Source organism: Cibotium barometz, chromosome 20 (genome assembly GCF_041138505.1).
Source record: "Cibotium barometz isolate CiBa-2024 chromosome 20, ASM4113850v1, whole genome shotgun sequence".
Classification (NCBI taxonomy): domain Eukaryota; kingdom Viridiplantae; phylum Streptophyta; class Polypodiopsida; order Cyatheales; family Cibotiaceae; genus Cibotium; species Cibotium barometz.
This window is the reverse complement of record NC_141065.1, coordinates 24051129-24076489: the sequence shown is the minus strand read 5'-3', so window position 1 is coordinate 24076489 and position 25361 is coordinate 24051129. Positions and strand designations below refer to the sequence as shown.

At 45.4% G+C, this 25361-nt stretch overlaps 1 protein-coding gene across 9 annotated transcripts in view; it reads right to left on the bottom strand.

The window, feature by feature from the left end:
• Positions 1-11187: 11187 nt before the first annotated feature.
• Positions 11188-25361, bottom strand: part of ER (enhancer of rudimentary protein) — a 35452-nt gene continuing 21278 nt past the window's right edge. For 2 of the 9 annotated variants that reach the window (XM_086814609.1, XM_086814613.1), the window contains 3 exons: positions 13734-13827; positions 13519-13619; positions 13043-13427 (listed from right to left, as the gene is read on the bottom strand). In XM_086814609.1, coding sequence (XP_086670735.1) covers positions 13254-13427; positions 13519-13619; positions 13734-13827 — 369 coding nt within the window. In that variant the 3' untranslated portion in view covers positions 13043-13253. Of the gene's footprint in view, positions 11818-13042; positions 13428-13498; positions 13620-13733; positions 13858-25361 lie in introns of those variants that run through there. The other 7 variants (XR_015268290.1, XR_015268289.1, XM_086814612.1 and 4 more) reach the window with 7 other exon arrangements.

The following is a 25361-nucleotide window of genomic DNA, read 5'->3' as shown; positions in this document are numbered from 1 at the left end:
TATTACCACAAAATTTACCACGAAGGATAACTCTTAAATTTTGGTAGATACTCCTTCCATTGTACCTAGTGGTGGTCTAGAACCCTTATGGCAAATTTGGCTAGGTAGGTGTTCCCTTATGCCTAGGATGAGGTTGCATAAATGTGGTGGGCTTACCTTATCCTGGCATCCTTTTAGTATCTCCTCCTGATGGAGATGGAGAGGGAAGCGCCAATAATCCTAGGTAGACCGTGGTTAAGAGTAGCACGAGTAATACATGATTAGGGGGCACGACTTACTACATGTGCCATGGGAAAATAGGTTGGTCTTTCCCCTCATGCAAGACCTAGGCAAATGATAATCAAAGGGAGTCATGGGAAACTCAGATTATGAGATCAACACCTTCTCATCCCCATAGCACAAAAATGACACAAACAAAAGATGCAGGTGTGAGCTAAGATGGAGTGGTGTTAGAGTCACACACAAACCAGTCCTGCTCGATTGGCATTAGGATAATTGGAATGTAACATGGTGGAAGTAGTTAAATTTGAGGACTCACAAAGGGGAAGGGGTACCAGAAGAGACACTTGGAGATAGATGATGGCATGGGCCTATGTGAACCACTTAGCCTAGGGGAACAAGCTACGTACTCAAAGAAAGCAAAGAAGGGTAAGAAAAAGAAGGTAATGGCACTTAGCTCTGTGTGTGTGTGTGTGTGTTTGTGTGTGTGAGAGAGAGAGAGAGACAGAGAGAGAGAGATGGCCCAGTACCTACCCTTTATAATTACACCAATACCACCCGCCACAATATGCTAGCCACTATCACACACAGGACTCCATCCACAAGGGGTTGTCCATTTTGTTCCACCCCAACACTTTTCCACCACCCATTATTTTCTTACTTTTGCAACGCTTCTTCTACCACCTGATCCCACGTCGTCTGCATGCTCCCAACCAAATCAAGATTAGCCCCACATATTATGCCCCATGCTCACACCCATACCCTTATGACACAAAATTAGTCATACCCTCATGGCGGCTCTTACCTCCATTCACTCCTTCGCTAAGCCATAGCCCCCACTAATATCTATAGGGGATGTGCGCCCACAACGTTTTTAGGGTTGTACATTAATTAATTATTGAGTGATAGCATATTAACCTTAGAAAATGAGACTTTGGAAAATGTTCCTTTAGAAACAAATCTTGTCAAAAGTCACGGGTTGCCACACCCGCGTATAAATGGATTGCAAGCTGGCATCGATGCCAAATAAAGGAGGCGGCAGAGGAGGATGACAGGGGGCACAGAGCATCTTCGAAGGAGCATTAGCAGCTTCTGGAAAAATGTGTGCATCTCAATGGCTGATTGGTTTTCTTCAGAGAATTCAAAAACCATTTCAATTGGTTAGTTATCTTGCAATTCTTTTTTTCTCATTCTAGTGCACTGCGATTCTTCTTTTCTCAAACTACAGTGTGATACTGAGGAGCTTAAGTGCAAGCTCCCTCTTAGAGGGAAGATGCATGAAGTAGGTGAGAAATAAGGATCTAGGGCACATATGGTAAATCATGTCTTCCTTGTACTAGGTTGAGCAGACCGCCAATGATGCGAAAAAGAAACCAAAGAAGCCACAAAGTAGGCGATGGAGGAGGCTCAAGAGGGGGCACGGAGAGGAGGCGGCGACCCGGATAGGGGAGTAACCAGATGAGGGGAGGATGGGCAACCGGAGGCGGCTAGTGTGTAGGCGTGGGCGAGTGATCGAGGAGGCTGGTTAAGGAGGCGAGCATGGAGACCTTAGACCAAAAAATTTAATTAAGCACTTAATTAATACAACCAAAACAAAAAGGTGATATGGGTGTACTAATGACACAAAATTAGTAAGCCATACCCTTATGGCAACTCTTACCTCCATTCACTCCTTCGCTAAGCCATAGCCACCACTAATATCTTTAGGAGATATGGGTGTACTACCATCAAATACCAAAGTGTTCCGATTGATCCACAAAAGCACCAACATGGTCTTCAATGCCGAAAGTGTGGCTAAGTTTGGAGGCAAATCAAACAACACGCTACAGGTTGGCGATTGGCAAAGTCGTGCCCACCTGGCAAGGGTGTACCCCAAGGTGCTCATTACATGCTAGATGCACCATGACATATGACCCAAGGATGGACCAAATCAAAGTAATTGGCCGCCCATGTGCCAAAGACCGGTCACAGTAAGCACTGAGCACAACAACCTAACCAGTTCTTTGTTCTTATAATAGTCAGGGGGAGGGAAGGGCTCCATCTTTCCTCTCTCCTCTTCTTATTGTACTAGATGTTGCACCTGAGGGGAGAGAAGGGGATATACATTCTTGGACTTGTATTGCACAAGGGAGGGGAGTGCGCCTTGAGTGTGTACTATGTACTATACTAAGTAGGCTGCACAGTAAGTGTATTGTGCACACCATGTGGCAAGGGAGCAGAGTAGCTCAGTGTAGCCCTTGGTGCAGTGATAATATAGAGTCTTGTTCCTGGCTTTACAACTCTTATAATAGGGGGTATACTTCCCGTGAGAGAATCCACTATCTCTATATTGTTGTGAGTGTGGTGTAAGAGTGAGAGTGAGAAGAGTGAGTCTATTTTACGGTATGCACTATGCAGCCAAGTCGCCTGTAGTATACAAAATTTGGCTATTAGGGTGGGATTCTCAACGTGAAGCAAGAGGTTTCTAAGCACTAAAGGTAAAGTGGAAGATTGGGAGTGGTGAATGTGGCTAGCCAGACTCAAGATGGCCACAACGTTCACTTTTTTTTTTATGATATGAAAAAAGTGCTATTGTTGGGAAACTTTACTACCCATACGTGACATAATGTGAAATGTTGGTTTTCACAATGATAATTGATGCTCCAAAAATAAAGCTCCTCCATATATAAACATCACTTGTAGCTTGATGCATGCACCATGTGAAATGTCTAAACACAAAACATATAATTACATGTTTTGGGTGCATCTCATAGCCTCCTTAAAAACATCCCTTGTAGCTTATGGGACTATGATGCTAGCACCACGGGAAATGTGTGCCTGTTTTGGTTCCATCTCATATTCCCAATAGTGGTATTACTACCGAGATATACATACACTCATATACATGTGGTCTAACTCACTAACACATGAAAGTCCATGCTCTAGTCTCAAAGATATGAAGTTTTATCATTTTCAAGCCAAGGTGAGAATAAATGTCTCATGGTTTCTTCTCACGTCCTTGAAGCTTAAGCCAAAATGCATCTTTACTTACCACCTACTACCATACCAATGCACCCAATGGTTCACAAACATAAGAGCTTCAAAGAGTCAAGCCCCCCAACAGACAAACATAAGAGCTTCAAAGAGTCAAGCCCCCCCCATCCACAAGGACCTTGGTGCCATCATTACGACGACAACTAATCAATGACATCCTCCAAAAGCACAAGCATACTCTTCCACATAATGGGAATAGATAGTATGTATTATATGTATATGATAGACACTTGCATCTCCCATAATGGGGATAAATAGTATGTTTTATGTATACGATGTCACTTGCATCTCCCATCAAGACAACTTCAAGCTCTTTTGTAAATGTAAATCCGACAATGTGTCCCATTTTTTGTTTTGCTTGAGAGTCACTGTAAATGTCACGTTACAGTAGCGAAAACACGTCGACAAACGAAGGAGGAGAGCTCTGGGATCACCACCGAGCCATAGAGGGAATGAGAATAGGGATCCTCACCACCAGACATATATAGTGGCATGCCTGCCCACGCATGTCCAACTGCCCATGGGACTACGTCCAAGCACCCTCTCTTGAACCCCGGCTCGCTTGCTGCCCACGCACCAGTGGACAGGATCTCGGAGGCCCATGGAGCTCCCTGTAGCTGCTATATGAGCTACGTAACATTACTCCCCCCCTTAAGAAGAGTTTGCGTCCGCGAGACGAAAACAAACTCCGAAAAGTTCTTGGTTAACGTACTCAAGTGCTCCCACAAGAATGCCTCATCCTCGTGATCTTTCCACTTAACAAGTGCCTCTTGATACAAAGTGTGCCTTGTGTTCCGATCTCTAAATCCCAGAATCCTCTCGGGTTCATGTGGAATAGATAGTGTTTCTATCAACTCCACCAAAATGGAGAAACTACGTTCTCCTTAGGGTCAACGGTTTTTTGCAGTCTATTGACATGAAAAACATGATGAACTCAAGAGCTCTCTAATAAGTCAAGTTTGTACGCTAATCCACCAACCTTCTTAAGGATTTTAAAAGGAGAGTAGTATCTAGGTGAAAGTTTTTTACACTTTCTCGTCTTTAGAGTCTCCGACTTCGTAGGGACTTTTGAATATACGAAGTCACCTTCTTCAAAGGTTACTTCTCTGCGACCCGTGTCTACATACATCTTCACATGATCTTGTGTGCTACAAATGCTATCTTTTTCTGCCTACATCATATCTTGCATGTCTTCAAGGAATTCCTTGACGGATTGCAACTTCTCCTTCTCTAGCCCTATGGCTATAGGAGATCTCGGCTAGAAGCTATACATCAACACGAATGGACTAAATCTACTCGTAGTATGTTTCGAACTATTATAAGCAAACTCCAAATGAGACAGGTACTCCTCCCAATTAGATTGCTTTTATTGGCATACGCACAAAGCATGTCTTCCAACACTCAGTTAACTCTTTCTGTATGACCGTTAGACTGCGACGGATGATCATCCGTACTCATACTCAAAGTAGTGTCCAATTTTTTTAAGAATTCCCTCCAAATGTGACTATCAAACTTTCTATCTCTATCAGAGACTATATCTACGAGTAGGCCATATAGTTTGTAGAGATGTTTGATGAACAACCTAGATAACTGAGGTGTTTTCACCGTCTTTTTAGTAAAATATAAACTTGGCCATCTTGGTGAATCTGTCAACAACCACTACCCAAATCAAATCATTCCCTCGATTCATTCTAGGTAAACCAATGATGAAATTCATGGAAATACTTTCCCATTTCCCTTTGGAAATATCCAATGGATGCAACAAACTTCCAACCTTGAGACGCTCATGGCCGCATAGTTACGTTGGGCACGATCAAGCTTCTTGCTTTCAAATGCAATAGGGCATCCCCTTTGTAATAAAAGTTCCCCAATGGCCTCCCCACTAGTATCTGTCTCCAAAAAACAAATGCTTCATTGGGGTCCACAATGCTCAATACTGGTGCCGTGTGATGGCCATCTTGAGCTTTTCAAAACTTCTTCGTTGAGCACCCCCCTAATGAATAGTTTTATCTTTTGTTCTCAACTCATCGATTAAGGGGACTATGATCTTCAAGTGACATCCACCTTGTTAGGATCTATCCGCATACCATTCAAAGATAATAAGGCCTAAATAGTGAATCTCCTTAAGCAAAAAAATTACACTTAGATTTCTTCCCAAATAGCTCATTTTCTTTAAGGCATTTGAATACTAAGTGCAAATGTTATAATTGTTCTTCCTATGACTTACTATATATAAGTATGTCGTCAAGGGAAAATACTACGAATTTTTTTAAATATGGACGTAAAACCTTGTCCATCAATGTCATAAATGTCGTTGGAGCATTCGTCAAGCCGAACGGCATGACTAGGAACTCATAATGTCCAAAACGAGTCCTAAATGCGGTCTTGGGATTATCATGTTCCCTTATCTTCCCTTGGTAATACCCCGATCTAAGATCAATCTTAGAAAAGTATTTCACACCATTAAGTTGCTCAAACAACTCGTCAATGTGGGTAGCATTGGGTATTTGTTCTTAATCATAATTAGATTAAGAGCACGGTAGTCTATACACATCCGCATAGACCCATCTTTCTTTTTTACCAAAAGAATGGGTGATGTCCATGGTAAAGAACTCGGGCATATAAATCCTTTCTTCATATACTCAGCTAACTACCGTTCCACTTCCTTTACCTCGGAATGGCTTAACATGTAATATAAGCAGGTTTGCTTATAGGTTTTGACCCTGGTAGCACATCAATGCCATGGTCAATCTCCATAGACGATGGAACCCCATCTGGAGAGCATCGAGAAACACACCCCTAAACTCTCGTAAGTAACTTTATACTTTTGTTTTATTATCTCGGTTTTAGCCTTGGTAATTATGATTTATTCACAATGAGACAAAACAGGTTTTGAAAAACAGTGGTCTCAACCAAGGCCGTTTAAGTTATCACAACTTAAATTAGTTTCAACTACAGAAACTTAATCAATCATATTTATGTTATCTATGAAAATAAATTGATGCAAGAGAGTACAAATATATACCTGTTGTATATCGCCGACATCAATGGCATGACAACTCTAGGGACAAAATCATGGGTGCAGCCGGAATCTCCTGTTTACCCTATAGTCTCACTACTCTCCCCTTACACACAAACTCTAAGCTATTGTCCTAGTAGTTACGACTCAAGGTGGTGCTCAGGTTATACCACTCCCTACCTAGATAAATATCGGCTTTGGCCAAGTGCATGACGTAAAAATTCAAACTTGCCTCATAGCCCTGCATACCTAAAGGTATCCCCAAGATCATTGTGTCCCAAATAGTCTTATCGTGACCATTAACCAATGATACAATGTACTTATGGTCGCTCTTTGTATCTTGCACAATTGTAACTTCTTAACTAACACGTAGTTAAGGAAGTTGTGAGTGGCTCCATCATCAATCATGACGGTGACTCTACGGCCACCTAACTTGCCATACAAAGCGGACCAAATCATGTGGTCCCACTAATGGCTACCACATCGCATACGTAATGCAACAAGCGTGGGTACTATCCATATGCCCTAGAGTTGCCTCTCTGAACTATGCGAAACTAAGAGATAACTGTTGGATAGTGTGTCGTTGCTGAGATGATTTACCATCTTTCTTGGCATCGCTAGAACTACCTCTAGCTCCCAGCTTTGGACATGTTGGCTTGCTATGTCCAGCCCTGAAATAGCTAAAGCATAGATTGTCCTTTCTTTCTAGTATTATTCCTTCTTAGTGGATTTACATTGGTTTTTCTCTCGAAAAAGACGTAGTTTCTTCCCCCAAATGTCCACTTTGTCCTCTCTATTACTCACTCTGGTCACCTTTCCCCCTGTGGTCCCGAAAGAATTTCCTCTTACAACTGGAGTCCTCTTTATCCTCACTTGTATAAGATTGGATTTAGAGCGACGTGAAATCTCATCATAAATCTGCGCATATTTTATGACTATCGAAATTTGTCGACTGCTTATGCTCGACACAAAAGCATCATAGTCTGGGTATATACTTCTCATTAATCTACGTAAATTCTGAAACTCATCGATTCTCTTTAATTTCAACACAATCTCGTGGTAGTTGGAGATGTATTGTGTGAGAGATGTTGTGCATCAAGAATTTATCCAAATCACGCTAGGATCTCTACAATGCAAAAACCCTTTCTGAAACATCGTTTCAAAGTCTATCCAAGTACTTGGAAGTCTAGCGCTCTAGACCAAACTCATTCACCATTTGTACACCTTCCTTGTTGTCAACGACAAGCTGGCCTCTACCGGCCTCACATCCTGTGACGTTTGCCTGAGGTTGTGGATATCTGACCACTTTTGCAAAAAGATATTTACCGAGTCCTTATTACGTTCTTTCTCCTTTCCCCCAAAGTTCGATGGCTTGAGGTTCTTGAGGAGATTAGCGATCGATGCAGACTTCTTCGCAGGCACTCGAGCCCGCGATCCTACTCGAGGCACTACGTCCTCGGTAGGAGAAAAATACGCCCTCCTCTGTGTGCATATCTCGACACAACAACTCCGTATAGGAGTAGTAGAATTAGCATCTGAACGAACATGAATACTCCTAAACACGAACAAAATCTTGGTTTGATTTCTCTCTAATACACTAGTCCTTGCAAACAACTTGGCTATGGGTTCTCTAACTCCACGGCCGTAGGTTCCATAGACGGTGAGCCTCCCCTCTGTTGGTGCAGAGAGATAGGAAACGACCTTTCTTGCTTGCTTAGGAAACGACCTTTCTTGCTTGCTGGTATATGGCCAGTTGTTCACGCACGCAACAACATGACAAGGTGATTGCTGTCCACGCATGCAGTAGCTGTTGTCCCCTCACCGAGTTGTTCTGTGCCCCTCTCTAGGCTGCTGCGCACGCTGGAGAAAGAGAAAGACTCCTTGTGCTGCGCACGTTGGAAGAGAGATAACGACCCACGCCTTGCTGCGCAGCTTCACCAACGTAGAGAGATCGTGTGATACGAGGACCCGTGCCGAGAGGATTCCAAAACTCACTGAAGAAAGACTGGATGAGAGATCGTGCAAGATTTACAGCGATCGATAGCTACAAACCTTCGCCTTCCTTATATCCCAAGCATTACTGTGCTACGCTTTTCTGTTGCTGCTTCTGCAGTTGGCGTAGTCGTTTGAGCGCTTCTCTTTACACACACACCGTTGCCTACAACATGCTACGGTTATAGCTCGTGCTTGGTCCTAGAGGGGAGTGTAGAGCTTGGCACCGACGATCAGCACACGTAGAACGAGCGGCTACCAGTTTCCTTCCGAGCTTAAGGAGAGAGAGAGGTACCAGCTGCTGCAAGAAAGTAGTGAAAGCTTCACAATCGGGGGTCCTTCCTGCTCCTTCCAATCTCTCTCTTGGCGGCCCCGCTGCAGCCGCCAAGAGAGAGAGAGGAAAGGTAGAGCTTCTTCTTTGTGGCTATGTCGTCTCCTCTTCTCCACCCATTCAGTCGTGCAGATAAGATGATCCTCCTCCACCCAAAAAAAAAAAATATGTTGCTAAGGTTGATTAACTTTTGTGATCCTGGTGTCCGTTCACGCAGCGAAGACGACAACCAAGGCTCTAATACCAATGTCACGTTACAATATCAAACAAGTGTCAACGACAAGGAGGAGAGCTTTGGATCACCACCTAGCCATAAAGGGAATGAGGATAGTGAACCTCACAGCCAGACATATATAGTGGCTTGCTTGCCCACACATATACGACTATCCGCGGAACTATGCTCGGGTGCCCTCTCCCCTGAACCCTCGCTCGCCACCCATGCTCTGGTGGACGGTTGAGCTCCCCGTAGCCACTACAAGCTACGTAACACTAAACATTAATCTCTCTCTCTCTCTCTCTCTTCCCCTACTACAGAGTCTTCTCTAGGCAGCTTGCATATGAGTCTAGGTATCATAGATCGATGGTCTTCATATGGACCACCTTCCCTCTTTTGAGTACAGATTAGACTCTCCATTCTTTAATCTCTCCTGACGAGAGATCAATCCCTCATCCGCATGGCTTGGCCCGACTTCACACGAGTCGGACATGGGTATCACCGCTAGAGCTTCTCACCAAACTTCATATACACTAAGAGCACTTCTTGAGGGTTTCAAAGGATTGCTTCATTGAGGCACCAAAGGATCTTCATCGAGAAGCTTGACTCTTTCTATACGCATAAGCTCACATAATACATAGCCCATTTTATTTGGTAGAAGACTATTTTTTTCATTTCATTCTCTTTGGGTCTTTTGTAGAAGCTTAATACAACCTCTCTCTCTCTCTCTCTCTCTCCACATTGGCAAGGGAAGTCATCCACATCTACGCTTACTTATTGATAAGGATGGTACTATCACTAAATGAGGAGATCCGAGTATCTCTGGCTGGGATTTTCAATACTGCACATGTACTTGGGAGGCCCACATTGAACCTGGTCTGTCTTCATTTCATTCCATTTCAGTACTTTCGTTTCCATGTTCACAATCTACACATGGAACGCTCTTATAGAGGAGTCTTATAGAGGAGGATGGTACTATCATTGGATGAGGAGATTCACTTATCTCTTGCCATCTTGCTCCGAAATTTTCAATACCACAGGTACATGGGAGGCCCGCATAGGGTCTTGTTTCCATGTAGTACATTGGGTCTTCTTTTCATTTCAATTTCAGTACTTTTTGTTTCCATGTTCACAAACTACAAATGGAACTTTTGTAACGCATGTTGGTCCGATAGATGAATTGGATCTTTTGTAAACAAAATCTCTCTCTCTCTCTCTCTCTCTCTCTCTCATTCATTGAGATACTATACTACTTTTCGGTCTCATTGTCTTTTCAAAACAATAGTATAACTTTCTTTGTCTTTCGTTCTGTCTCAATCGAAAAGCATTACAGTTGTAGATGCCCACTCTAGTGTGAGATCCGAGGGACATTCTATTGCCTATTCAAGAAGGGGTCCAACCAACTCTCCAAGATTATTAATTTCCAAGATCACCATTGCCTAGGGCTCTACTTGATGGAGTTACACACACATAGAGATCTTCTACAAAAGGACAGGGCCCAAGTCTAGGATACCTCAGCCACCCATTTCATGTGACACGGGAGGATAGCACCAAACAATGACATCAAGGACAACCCTCCTAGAAGGGCAAGACAGCACACAGTCTTGACACCATGACTTCTGGGAGTCACCCTAGAGAGTACATCAGCTGTAGCGCTAGACACCCACGGCCTTCTGGCCCAAGGCAACCCTCCACGCGGCAGCTCCAGATTCTAGAGAACCTACAAAGACACAAGGATGCCGCTCCATAGGTAGGGTATATGTATAGAGCTTATATGAGGGCACAAATTCACCTAATTTGGATCGATGATGAGGATGTCTCTCTAATTAACTCATTGGCCAGAGGCTACCTAGTACTTTCACAGAGTTCACTTGGCACCCACATGCTTCTCCTGTACTCCCACATGATTTTGTCCTTAAGTAGTTAGTTTCTTCATTGTTCATAATTTCCATCATCCATAGCTGTACACTTTTTTACTCTCATAGACCCTTTGGGTCTTTTGAAGACGTCAGTTTAACTTCTTATTCCTCTCTCTCTCTCTCTCTCTCACACACACACACACACACACACACAATGACTGACAGCTATCCTTGAAATTGGCATTCAAAGATCTTCAAAACCCTGCAAACTTCATAACATCATTCTGAGTATAAAAATCTCCTACTCTTGAAACATTTTTCATTCTTTTGTGCACCTTTTACTGGCCTCTAAGGTGTGGATTTTCTTTAATGAAAATGCTGGCAACTCACATACATGACAATTACGAGGGATTATGTTCACCATAAAACTTTTCATGTTCTCGTAAGTCTGATTCTGGTTGCGTATCAAATCCACCATATACCTCGTAATTTCAAACGCGTTTACTGTCTACTCATACACATGCTTTGCTTCACTATCATAACACTTGGAATGGCCAACGTTTATGTACAATAAACTGGTTTCAGAGACACTGCCTTTGGTAAAACAAGGAGGCTAGGTAATCTTAAAACTCAACCTCATAGACCATATACGCAAGCCTGAGACGAAATACAGTAGTTCCAGTAGCAGCCAAGTCCCAATCGAATGGCTCCATGGCCCAACGAGGACACAACACGTAAAGAAGCATAGTACACAGTTAAGTTAAAGAAAACCATGTATCTTGTTAACCATCCTGCTGCAAGTCATGATTGGTCAGTTACTAGTTGCACCAAGTGTAAAGTCCACATTTACTTCCTGTAAAAAGTAAACAAGAATAGGAAGTCATGATAACAATCAATTGCTGATTAAATGTGTGAAAAATGGGCGAGCATAAACCTCAATTACCGCCATCTGGACACAGCAGGTTTATCCTAAAGACCATGGAGAAACCAATAATAAAGATGACTAGTAGCTCTGGTGTGCGCTTCAGGACAGAACCTCTCAGCATCCCACTATCTAGGCCTCCCTGCAAGCTTTTTCAGGTGTTGGAATGCGTGTTGTTTGATCCATTGTCGATCATAAGGGAGGTATGCCTGAATTGAAGGATCAAACCTGATGGTTCCAACCAAATTTTAAAAAAAAAAGTGGTTAATAAAAAAAGAAGCAGAAGCACATCTACCTCGGAAGCATCCTAAGGCTCTATTCACAAACCCTGTTCTAGTATTGTGATTGCCCAACAGGTGGCCTTGCATTTCACTGTTCACAATGGTAGCAGCCCAGACTGTCCTGCTCATGGACAACTGCACAACATCTCATCCGACAAACTGGTTGAAGCCGCCCAAGCTCAGAGAAAATCCCACACGGAATCCTAAGTGTGGAGATATGGGATCCTCTCGCCAAATGCTCACAATATGTAAAGTGCACCCCGCACTTCAAAGCCATATGGACATATTAATCAGTATTATGTGCCAGTTGTGGTTTAGTGATGTGCATTGTGCCCCGCCGTGATCCCTAGTCCAGGGACATGCAAGGCTAGTCACCATCAGGGTAGGCTTGGTTAGGTTCAGGCAGTTTTCAGTGTATGGATTCACACAGTTTTGTAGCACACTCCGGATTGAGGTACATACAAATGCCTGGCAGCCTCCAAGGCCAGCACCAGACATCAAGCAAAGATCAAGTCAAAACAGGTAGCAGCAAGATGCTGCTATTTAAAGTAGTTTGCACCAACCAGACAGCACAGGAAAGGAACAAGGCAGGTTGGGCATGGACCAAGGGAAAGTTGAGCAGCGAAGGGACAGGTCAGGCAGGCTGGCAGCAGCCAACCTAGTCGGGTGTTGGTTGTGGGCTGGTAGAGAGGGCAGACAGCATGAAGGGGGGCTGTTTGTGCCCTATAAAAGGCCCCACCCACTTCTCCATTAGGCATCTCATCTCCCGGTCAATTTGAATGCCACAGGCCAAGGTCACCAAGGAAGGAGAGGAGGAAATCTCGAGGTAAAGTCAAAAATCTGTTGTGCATATTTCAATTCCATAATATAAGAAAATACACAAAAAGGCGGGCGCCCTTTAGGGACAGGTCAACCTAGTCAGAAGCTTGTCGTGGGCGGGTCAAGCAGGCCAATAGCATGAAGGGGTGTGTTTGTGCCCTACAAGAGCCCCACCCACTTCCCCATTAGGCATCTCATCTCTCAGTTTCGGAGGTAAGATCCCAAGCATAACCAGGAGCATCTAGGACCAAGACAACAGCACTCCTCTTCACAGAAGACAAAGGCAAAGGGGATTTCAAAGAATACCAGGAGCAAAGTGGTTCTGACAAGGACACAATTGGGAGCAGCAAGACTGACAAATGGAGAGTTTGGATACCACAGGCCAAGGTCAACAAAGAGGAATAGAGAAATCCCAAGATCAAGGTCAAACGCCTGTTGTACATATCTCAATTCCCTAATATAAGCACGTAACCAAAGGTGGGGGACCTTATGTGGGTTTGGGGACCCAGTTTTGTCTCTCTCTCTCTCTCTCTCTCTCTCTCTCTCTCTCTCTCTCTCTCTCTCTCAAGTTAAAGCACCACAATAATAATCTAGGTAAAAGCCTTCCGCATGTGACACAGGCTTGGCGGCTGATGACTCCCCATGCAGTTTGCAAACACCAATGGCTGAGCGTGCCATTATGAGCAAGACATCCACATGTGACATGATCACCTTTGGTCTTGCAGCCATGACTGCCACCTGTTTGTGAAAGGGGCCTAAGAAGTTGCTGGAAATTACAGAAGAACGATATATTGAAATTTAATACGTACACGAGGGCACTCATGTCCACCTGGCTGTCAATAAACTTGTACAGATCTGTTATGTCATAGCTGATATTCCGCACATCTGGGTTCAGTTCTTTGAGCTTTCCCTCAAACAAGCCACAAATACCTGAAGCATGAAAAGAGAAGTATAACTGTGCACATTTTCTTATCGTAAAAGCACGGTTTTATCATAAGAGCAGCAACAAAGTGTGCTGGCTATCATTCCAGGGTTGAAGCATGCCATCCATAGCCTGTGCAACAGTGTCGAAGTCCATAAATGTTCGAGTTGCTCTGCTTTGACTGGGCTGGATTAGAATGATAGTGTGCTTGTTTGCCTGAGATACACCCATACACAGAGAGTGGACACGTTATCTGACAGCCAAGGTTAAAAGGTGTGCGACACACTCCAACTCATATTGCAGTCTGACAGCACAAAAAAGATGGATGCATATCCTGAAGTCACAACTTGTTTCGATATAAGTGACACTTTGGAGGCAGTAAAAATTTCCCAAAAAAAACGCTGTAAATACTAAATAAAGGAATAGTGATATAATGACACAAATCTATTGAACATTCTCTAGCACAATCCAACCATCGTATCACCTCAACATAGGCAATCACAATGCACCCATCTTTCCACCTCCTCCTCCCAACTCTACCTCCCCCCATTCCTCTCTCTCTTTTTCCTCCTTTCATGGATGAGGGCAGTAAGTTCTGGCCCTTGGGACAAAGTGCTAGTGTCATGTGATTAAATGTTTCGGTCTTAATTCATCTAGAACCTAGATTCTATGCTAAGATAATCCCTTTCGCAGGGTTGTCTGGCATTGATATCAGAGCAAGGCTTAGAAAACGGTTTTCAATCCGACATTCTTTCTCCTGCAGGAAGAAACTTTGGATGTTGAGTTGCACACATCCTATGGTCATGCTGTAACATGTGTTGCAGACGCGTGCTTAGATTAATGCTAATTAACACTGATTAATCTTCTGATTAATGGAATTGCATTGCCTAATCACTTCACTGCAAATACACAAAAGAGGCAAGATAGACCTAATCTATTACATACATACATACATACATACATACATACATATATATATATATATATACATATATATATATATATATACATATATATATATATATATATATATTACACGCACACACACACACACATTTATATAGGAAGGACTCGTCCAAGAGAAGCATGTCACGGAGTTACAACGTACGTGCAGATCCCTCGCCTACAACGATCTACTGGATCTCGGGTGGGTTGTTGAAGACGCAGCCCAGGCGAGGGGCTCGCAAAACGGAGGGGTTGACCCAGCAGGTAAGCAGGTGCAGGATATGTTAGGCAAAATTGACGGCGCACAGGACGCCGTACATCCCCTAACAGACGAGCACGAACCTCCCTGTTACAACCCTGTGTTTTTCTCTGGACAACAAGCAGGTGGGCACGGGCACGGGCACGGGCACGGGATGGACAGTGTGAACGGCATCAGTTTGGATATGAAAAGTAAACCCATTTGTGGCCAGCCCAAGTGTGAAAGGGGACAAAAGGGATTTTGAGTTTATAAGGTTTTTAAACCTTTGAAGGCTTAAAATAATATTATTATTTTTGTAAGCGCATGCGTTTTGATATTTGCTTTTGGCTTTTTGGAGGAAAGTGTTTGGAATCGCATCTTTGGTTATAAAAAGCGAAGGTTGGCGGAATTCGTCAGAGTGTGCCGTGTGGGTGTGGCCCATCACCTTGCGATCGTAGACTGACTATCTCTCTCTCTCTCTCTCACGTGGGCTGGTTACAGAAGTTATGAGGCGTGTGGAGTCATGTGGTGTATGCAAGCGCATGGCTGGTCGCCAGATAGCAAAACGACACGAAGAACCTCAGCGCAGGTGGCACTGGACAGAGAGAGAGAGCAGGGGTCGTTGCTTGGTTTGTTTTCCTTCGGCTATGGCAAGCATGACCTCAGATGGTGTTGCTGAGCGCGTTGCTCTGGTGGGCGCAAAGCTCTGTGCGAGCAGGTGTGGTCGCACGTTGATTGGCTGAGGCTGCTGGGCGCTTGCTGTGCTTGCCATTGCTTGCTTTGTGGAGCGAGGCCCCTCCTCTAGTGTGTGTGCCCTACACACAGAGCTACGAGGTATTATGAACATTCTAGTTCAGACGGCTATCTATGGACGGATTATAGGCCATGCACCTTCACGTTCAGAGATCAGAACGTGGTTGCAGGCCTCCATGCAAATTACAACCGGTCGCATCGAGGAGGTTGTCCTTATGGGTAGAGGTATCTTCATGTTGCAGCTAGTAGCAGTAGAGGATGCAGAGCGCTTAGTGCGCAAGAGCTCCTTTTCAGTTGGAGACCGCCTGATCATGGTGATACCGTGGTACCCGAACTTCACAATGGCTCTTTTTTCCCAAACCCTTTTTGATGCAGGAGATTAGAGATAGGCTTTTTCTCTTTCTCTCTCTGGGTTTTGGCAACCGTGATTGGATGGTATATCTGTCATGGAAACAGGACATTGGTTTTTTCGAGAGGAAACGGGAATTTGGTATCAAGGAAACAGGCCTATGGTTTATGGGATACAGGTCTTTGGTTTATCGGATACAGGTCTTTGGTTTCATGTGGAAAACATGTCTTTGGATTCATGTGAACAGGTTGTAGTTTTAGGTTACATGCAAGCTGATATATGGTTTGGTACAGCCCTACTGCTGTTTGGGAAAGGGTTTGAGGGATCCATGTTAGAAATGGAGAAGACCTTTTCAAGCAGGGAGGTGTTGTACAAGTGTGCCTTCTCTATGGAATGCTTTGCTGTAATAACGAGAGTTCTTATTCGGAAGTCCTGGCTAAAATTATAAGGGATCCTATTGGTAGAGGATTCTACAAGTTGTACTTTGTACTCCAATTTGATCAAGTAAAGAAATACCGCAAGGGGCGCCACTGCGTTTTGGGGCCAATCGGTGTCCTTGTACTATTTGCAATAGCACTCTAGCTCCCCCTGTTTGTTTTCCTTTTCCAGGTCCCCATGGGTGATGAAGTGTTTAGTGTGCGAGTGTTTGTTTCACCACCCGTCAGATTTCTGAAGGCCGATTTCACTCCCTTTCTCCTTATTCTTAGCAAGGGTCCTCAAAAGAGGAATGCGCCGGGGGAAGGCAAGGCCCGCGCAGCGGAGCTGAATGGACTCCTGGAAAGTCATCTAATCCCGGCAGTAAGCGAGGCTCTCGCCACTTATCACGAGCTGGTGGCGACTACAGCAAATATGGTGGATGATTTGTCTGCAGACGCGGATTTGCCGGCTGCTGGCCTGGATCCTGAAGGAGAGGGTTACACAACACAAGTATAAAACGTATCTCTAAGCCTGGGGTAGCTTTGCAGAGAGAAAACTGTCTGTATATAGGGAATGCCTTACGTGAGAAAGCTAGGAATCCGTGCTGTCGGCACCACTATAATAGGGATGCCTGACGCAAATGTACGAAACCCAGAGAGAAGGATCCGTGCATATATATATATATATATATATATATATCAAAAGATAAATCTGTTCAATGCTAATCTAGATCCGACAACTTTCTACCATACATTAATGCAACAACTAGAAAAGGGAGGCAAGATAGACCTAATCTACTATATATATTGCAAAAGATGAATATGTTCAATGCTGGTCTGGATCTCACTCAAATCTGACAACTTTCTACCATACATTAATGCAGCAACTAGAAAAGGGAGGCAAGATAGACCTAATCTGCAAAAGATGAATATGTTCAATGCTGGTCTGGATCTAAACTCAGATCCGACACATTCCTACTGTACATTGTTGCAACAACTAGAAAAGGTTACTGTTCTTGTTGTTCCTGCGATCCGGCTCCTGAAAAACGCCCTTATGATGCAACTCAACTCGCCTCTTGTTGCTCCTGACTTGAACTGCAGATCTAGCACTCTAAATGATCTCAACTGTGACCCGTCAGCCGCCTATTTATAGTTTCCTTTTAGGTCTGGTTTGCTGATCTAGGGTTGGTAGAAGGGATTTCATCAGCCTTGTCGCACTTCTTTTGCGTATTTGTGATGAAGAAAGACAGTTCAATTCAATTGTGCTTGGATTGCGGAACCTTGAATGCCTCACGTTCACTACGAGGTTAACACGGGCTAGTGAGCATTAGATATAGCACCAGATCTCTTGGAGCCAGCAGACAGTACCATGATCGTCCAGATTTAAGTAAGACATGGTTTCATATTCTCGCAGGTTATGGTGGGGACTTGGAAGCATAGTGACAAGGGGACGGAGGGACGCCCACGTGGGACGTGGGAACGCCGTCCCGAGCAGAGAGACCTGCACACCGGGCTGGGGACGGCCATGCTCCTGATGGACTTAGGAGGCAGAGTGTGGGTACCCTCAATGGCCTCACTGCATCTAGCGTGCCAAATGTGCCAGGTTGCGATGCTACTGCAAATCTCCCATCTCTGGCATGAGCCTAGTCGCCAATGGTCTGTAGGTAGGGTTGTGACTAGTACTGCCGAAAAACAATGGTGAGACCTGAAGGGCTAGCCCTCCCCCATCCTCCTCATAAGCCCATACCACTCCAGCCTTTGTGGCCCAAGTGACAATGCCCCATGTAATGATCTAGGTCGAGGCCCTGTCCATAGTGAAGATGGAGAGAAACCACTACCAGATCTACTGAGCCTTTAGGCAATCCCAAAGTCAATGTCACTGAGACTCCTGAGGGTGGCCGCACCGGGGGCAAGCTACTGACCGACCTCCAACTGCCAGCCAAGTACCGACCGCCAAGCTCTTATGTGCCATTAACCAAAGAAAGAGGGTGATCTTTCTAGGCCGAAAACTGTCCCAAAGCTTCCAGAAATCTAAAAGGAAACACTGTGAGAGGCCCTATGACTGCCAATGTGCTGTTGTTGCCGAGGTGCCATCAATCTCTGGCATCTGGATCCTGCGGCCTAGCCGCACTATATATGCAAAGAAGGGGGCATCCAAAGTCTCCTCCCGATCCGCAGGGTCATGCCAAGTCCACTCTCCCGGGTCCCACTATAGGCGCATGAGAGGTCGGCACTCCCATATCCATAGCTGCCAGAATCTCTCCCTGGCCACCTTGGCTAGTGGTCTATGTGCCACTCCCGTGCCTGAAAACCAATCACCCTCACCTGCTGCAAGATGCAGCCACTGAAATCCTCTAAGGGGTCAATAAGAAGGACCAAAGAGAGGGGGAAACCACCTCTCTCGTGTGCCGCCGGACCCTCTCACATGCATCCATCACCTGTGGAGATAATGGAACACTTGAGAAGAGATCAGAAGAAATCAATGGCGATGGCTCTCACATGGGGGGGATCAAAAACAATAGCTCCATTCTGGCCATGCAACTTGTAAATTCCATCTCTCCTCCTGTGGTGGGGGCCGGCTATCTCAAAGAAATCCCCTGTGACTTTGTCACCGGCTTGAGTCCAGAATGAAGCTTTGGCATGGTATCTGTACTCCACCCTCCTCTCCTCAATAGATCTAATCCCTATGCAGGCGGCAGCAAGTTGACTCTTAAAATCCATGGGCTATCTGGGGAATGCTCCTGAAGTGTAAAGAGGCCAAACCCCTCCTCAGACTTCACTCCTGCTCCCGAAATCCCTCCAATCTGCTCTATCCTGCTGATCTCGGGGTCTTGAATGAGGCTGTTCGAAATCCAAGAGCTCGCATGCCTATCATGCCTCCAGGGGTCCTCTAGGGACAGAATAATTGGGGCGTGATCTGAAAAAGTAGTGCTTGCCAAGATACCAATCATGCCCCCACACCTGCAAACCCACTCATCAATGTAAAACCTGTCAAGTCTAGAGAGGTTGGGGCCTGTGCTCCTATCTGATCGCGAGAAGCTAAGGGGCTCCCAGGGCTATGCCCTAACTTTGGAAGATGCCAAGGGTCCTATCCCCTACGTACCAGTATCATCTCCTCCCAGGCAAAGTACTCTGCTCCTGAGACTGTGGCCATGCCACCTCCAAGTCTGTCCTCTGTTGCCTCTATCATGTTGAAGTCACCTGACACCACCTATGCACCAAAAGTCAGCCTAGGGAAGGGCCTACTGGACTGTGCTCCAAAAGAGGGCTCTACCTGCAATGACGTTCGGGGCATAAACATTGAGGAAGCCAACGCTATCCTCTCTAATCAAAATGGTAGCCCACTGTGCTCGCCCCACTGCTCCTAGAGGAAAAGAATGTCGATAGGTCCCCCGCCGGGCCCCCACTATGGCTCTCTGAAGCCCTCCTCTGAGGACGCCTCGCCTCTAAAAGCATTGAGGGCCGAGGCCCCCCGTAAACCCTATATGTTCCACGAGACTATCCACATATCAATCTCTGTGTGAGACGGAACTAGCGGAATTGCCCTCCACTTGAAGAGTCCTGGGCGAGGGTTTAGACGGGGAATAATCACAATCCATCCTGCGACGAAGGCGTAGCAAGTGGGCGCGGATCATGTCCTCCATGCTACACTACTCTATCCGAGCACGAGAGCATGCGTACTCCGGACTCCATCGATCACAATGGAGGTACCTGTAAGAAGGGGGAAGAGGTACTGTGACAGAAGTATGCATGAACACAAAAAGCAGCACCTCCAAGCTGGAGCCACCATCTCTCCATCCTGGTCTCTATGGCCTGAGCCTCCAAGCTCTATCCTAGCCAATGGCCATAGATGAGTGAGTACGTCGGTGATGCGAAGGTCGTGAAGATGATGGGAGAGCTCAACCACCTGAGCCTAGATGGCGGCAGTCACCGACTCTGAGTCTCACTCCGTCCGCAGGGCTGCACTCAAAGGGAAAGAGAAGATCATCGCGACATTCTCTCACGTAGAGGGTCTGGAGTGGTGAAAAACCACACATACCCGAATAAGTGCTACTGTCTCCTCAAACATATATGTCCCTTTTGCCGGAAGACATCGGAAGAAACTATAATCCACAGGCTACCCCAAGATCCGCCGGGGGGGGGGGGGGGGGGGAGGGGGGGGGTGCACCTAGGGACTCTGGCGGGAGAGCCCTCACCAGGGAGGCGGCAATGGTCATCTCCACTAGCTCAGAGAAGCGGTGAATCAATCGACGGGCGAAACTCGCCGGCTGCCACCGCTCTGGGTCTGGGACTGCTGGGGTTCCACAAGAGTGCTCTAGAGAGACAGAGGGGGGAGGGCAGGCTCTAATGCAGAGGATGGGGCTGAAGGAACTACTACGGGTAAAGACGGGAGCGAGGATGGAGGAGGAGGGGGAGGGGACGGGGGAGGAGACGAAGACGGAGGAGGGCGGGGAGGCGTGATGGGAGAAGGAACCTGAATTAGGGTTAGGTTAGAGTATTCATGGGAGACATACACAGAGAAGCAAGGGAGAGAGAGAGAGAGTTGTGGGGATAAGTCAACTCATGAAAAGCATGAGTGTGTGACTCCCCTATCACACATGTATATTGCACTAGTACACATAGTGCACTTAGTACATTAAAAGTACTAAGTGTACTATGTACTATAACTTATGGGCTTGTACACACTATAAGGGTGGGCATAACGCCTTTACCCCAACAACCTCCCACTTAAAGGCAAAGTGCCCTTAAGTAAAGGAAAAGAAAAAATCAGCATGTACATGATAATATACAAGGCCATATCAAGGCTGAAAATGGCCTCATCCAATGCCCATCAAGTGTCTGCAATGAGCAAACCGCTCCGGAGGCAAACTCTTCGTCAACAGATCAGCCGGGTTGTCATCCGTATGAATCTTAACAAGCTGAATTTGCTTGTTCTCTATCACCTCTCTGATGAAGTGATACTTCACATCCACATGCTTCGTCTTTGCATGAAAAACAGGGTTCTTTGCCAACTGAATGGCACTCTGACTGTCACAATGCAACAATGGAATATCCCCTGTATAGCCCAAATCAACCACTAACCGAGATAGCCATAATGCCTCCTTGCAAGCCTCTGTGGCTGCAATATACTCGGCCTCTGTAGTAGATAAGGCAGTGCACTTCTGCATCCTGGATATCCATGACACAGCACCTCCTGTGAATGTAAATACATAACCGGTAGTAGACTTCCGGTTATCTGGATGACCGGCATAATCCGAATCCGTGTAACCATGCACTAATGCATCCTGTTTGCCAAAGCAAATGCACAAATCCTGTGTGCCCTTCAGGTATCTCATGACACCTTTCACTGCTTCCCAATGCTTCTTGCCAGGGTTGGCCATGTATCTAGAAACCACTCCCACTGCAAATGCAATGTCCGGCCTAGTAGCAACCATGGCATACATGAGACTGCCACAAGCTGAAGCATACGGAATCTTGGCCATATCAGCCCTGTCTCTATCTGACTGTGGGCTGTCCATAGCACTGAGTTTCACATATGGAGGCAAAGGAGTACTAGCCTTCTTCCCCCCGTCCATATTGAACCTCTGCAAAACTTTGCCAATATATTCCTTCTGAGACAAATACAACACATGCTGATTTCTGTCCCGAAGTATCCGCATACCCAAGATGTGATTTGCATCACCCAGATCCTTCATATCAAAGGTCTCATGCAGCCTCTTTTTCAATGCATCCATCTCTTTACGAGATTTCCCGGCAATCAACATATCATCAACATACAAAATGAGAATCAAGAGACTGCCATCCAAAGCTTTCTTGGTGTACAAGCAGTGATCAATGTCACTTCTCCTGAATTTCTGAGATTTCATGAATGTATCAAATTTATGATACCATTCTCTTGGTGCCTGTTTGAGCCCATAAAGACTCTTTTTCAGCTTGCATACAAGCTTCTCCTTTCCACTTACTGCATAACCCTCTGGCTGCTGCATATATATCTCCTCATGGAGATCACCGTGAAGAAAAGCAGTCTTCACATCCATCTGAATCAAGTCCAGATCATCATGCGCAACCAAAGCCAACACAGCTCTAAGTGTGGTCATTTTGACCACTGGAGAGAAGATCTCCTCAAAGTCCACACCATATTCCTGCTTAAAGCCCTTAGCCACTAACCTGGCTTTGTATCTTGGCTTTGCATCTGGTGCAACTTTGAGCCTGTATACCCACTTGCATGGCAAAACCTTCTTGCCTGCAGGCAAATGCACCAACTTCCATGTTTCATTTTTATGCAGAGAATCCATCTCTGACTTCATGGCACGCTCCCATAGAGCCTTGTCTGCCCTCTGTAAAGCCTCTTTATAACATGAGGGCTCCCCACAGTCAGTAAGCATCAAATAGTCAACCCCTGGAACAAACCTGTCAGGGGCTCTGGAGGGTCTAGTGGACCTCCGTACCCAATGACCATCATTTGCAGGTTGCTGTCCAGCCTGCATATCACCCATTGGTGGCTCCTGTTCCATGCCATAAGGCTGAAAAATCATGCCCGGTATATCCTCCAACTGTGGTATATCCATAGGGATATCTTCTGCCATCTCTGGCTGTCCATTTGGACCATTTTCAGCACCATCTGGTTTTCCTGCTGTAATGGCTGATTTACAGCCCTTTGTTGTTGTCCATGATGTCCATCATCATCAAAGATGACTCTGCCAGGCTCCTGTTGCCTTGCAGGCTCCTTATACATGCATGTTTCATCAAAAATGACATCATTGCTGCGTATGATCTTTCTATTCATGGGATCCCAAAGTCTATACCCCATTTCACCTCTGTCACCATATCCTAGGAATATGCATTTGTGAGACTTAGGATCAAGTTTGGTGCGCATTTCCCTGCGTATGTGCACGTACGCAACGCAACCAAACACTCTCAAGTGCTTGTATGACGGAGGCTTCCCTGTCCATACTTCTTCTGGCACTTTCCCACCAAGCCTCGTGTTAGGTGACCTGTTTATAAGGTGAACGGCTGTCATAACAGCTTCAGCCCAAAAACCATGAGGTAATGCAGCATGTGACAACATAGAACGGACCTTCTCCTGTATGGTCCTGTTCATCCTCTCTGCTGTCCCGTTTTGTGGAGGATCATAAGGAGTAGAGAGCTCCCTCTTGATGCCTTTAGCATCACAAAAGTCCTGAAACTGTTTGGACGTATACTCTCCACCATTGTCGGAACGCAAAGCCTTCAGTGTTTTGCCAGTTTGATTCTCCACAAGAGCAACAAACTTCTCAAACACTGAGAATGTATCACTCTTCAAACGAAGAGGATAAACCCACACCTTGCGTGTGGCATCATCAATAAAAGACACAAAATATTTTGCCCCTCCCAAAGAAAGCTGAGGCATCTCACATACATCTGTATGCACAAGCTCTAACTGAGCATCTTTCTGTCCAAGAGCTTTCTTGTGGGGGCACTGTAGTTGCCTACCATATATACAATGCTCACAAAACTGAAAACTTGAAAACTTTAGAGAAGGCAAGTAACCCAAACGAGACAATTGCTCCATTCCTTTGACACTCATGTGTCCCAACCGGCTATGCCACATAGAAATTTCCGGCAGCTCGGTTGCATTTACATTAGCATGGTGACAAACACCTGCATGCATAAAGTAAAGAGTGTCCACCTTAGAGCCTCTGGCAACAACCAGTGAGCCCTTACTAATCTTCCACTTTCCACTACCAAATGTGGTAACATAATCAGCATCATCAAGCTGTCCAGTAGAAAGCAGATTCTTCTTGATCTCAGGCACATGCCTGACATCATGGAGCATAAGCTGTGAGCCATCTGAAAACACAAGTCTCACATCACCTCTGCCAAGTATCTTGCATGCATGGTTATCACCCAAATAAACCACTCCTTCATTGCCAGCAGTGTACCTGACAAACAAGTCTCTGCAACCTGTGACATGAAAGGAGGCACCTGAATCAATGATCCATGAGTGCATACCATGACCACCTGTAAGAAGTGAATGGGCATCAAGTGAAGACGTAAAGAGGACCTCATCCTCACTGCCACCTGCATGTGACACATTGATTTCTTCGATCTTGACTCCACTTTTGCCCTTTGGCTTTACATCTTTGGCTTCATCCTTCTCTTTGTCTTTGCCTTTTCCCTTTTCCTTTTGATCATTTTTCCATTTGTAGCATTGTTTTTTAATGTGTCCCTTCTTGCCACAATAATGGCATTCCAAATCCTTTTTGGAGCGAGACTTGCTCCTTCCCCTTTCTTGGCTTTTCCCCCTTTGCTGGGATCTCCCACGTGCATTCATTGCATTAGACTTGCCAACAGAGTTGTTCTTCCTGTTCATCTCTTCTTGAAGAAGAGCACCCTCAACATCTGCATATGACAGCATAGCATTCGAATTGCTAGTGGCTGTCCTGAATGTGTCCCAACTCTCTGGCAAAGTGCATAACAAAAAAGTGGCTTTGAACTCATCGTCCATTGCCATAACCTGGCTGACAATACCATTAAACTCATTGAGATGGGCTGTCATAGAAGCCCCTTCCTTCATCTGAAGGCCTATGAGTTTCTTCAACCAATACACTTTGCTTGAGGCACTTTGTTGGGCATACAAGTCCTGCAATCTCTGCCACATTCCCCAAGCTGTCTTCTCTTCACGAATGCTGAAAAGTAATGAGTCTGACACAGACAACATGATAGTAGATCTTGCCAGCTCATCCATATCTTCCCACTCTTCAGCTGTAAGAGAAGCGGGCATCACACCCCTTTCTTTGATAGGCTTGTGCTGCTTTTTCTGAAGCAACACATTGTAGCACTGGGTTTGCCAAATATCATAATTCTGCGAGCCTTCAAGCTTCTTGATGTGAAGCAATGAAGAGCTCTCACCTGTGGTTGCCATAGCAAAATACAACCTGTAATGCCTGACTCCCTGCAAATGTGCAAACACTGCACCCAAGATGTGCAAACACTGCACCCAAAGCACACAAAGTGCTTACAAATGTTCTCCCAAGCTTTATCTCCCACTGCGGAAGCAAGAATGCAA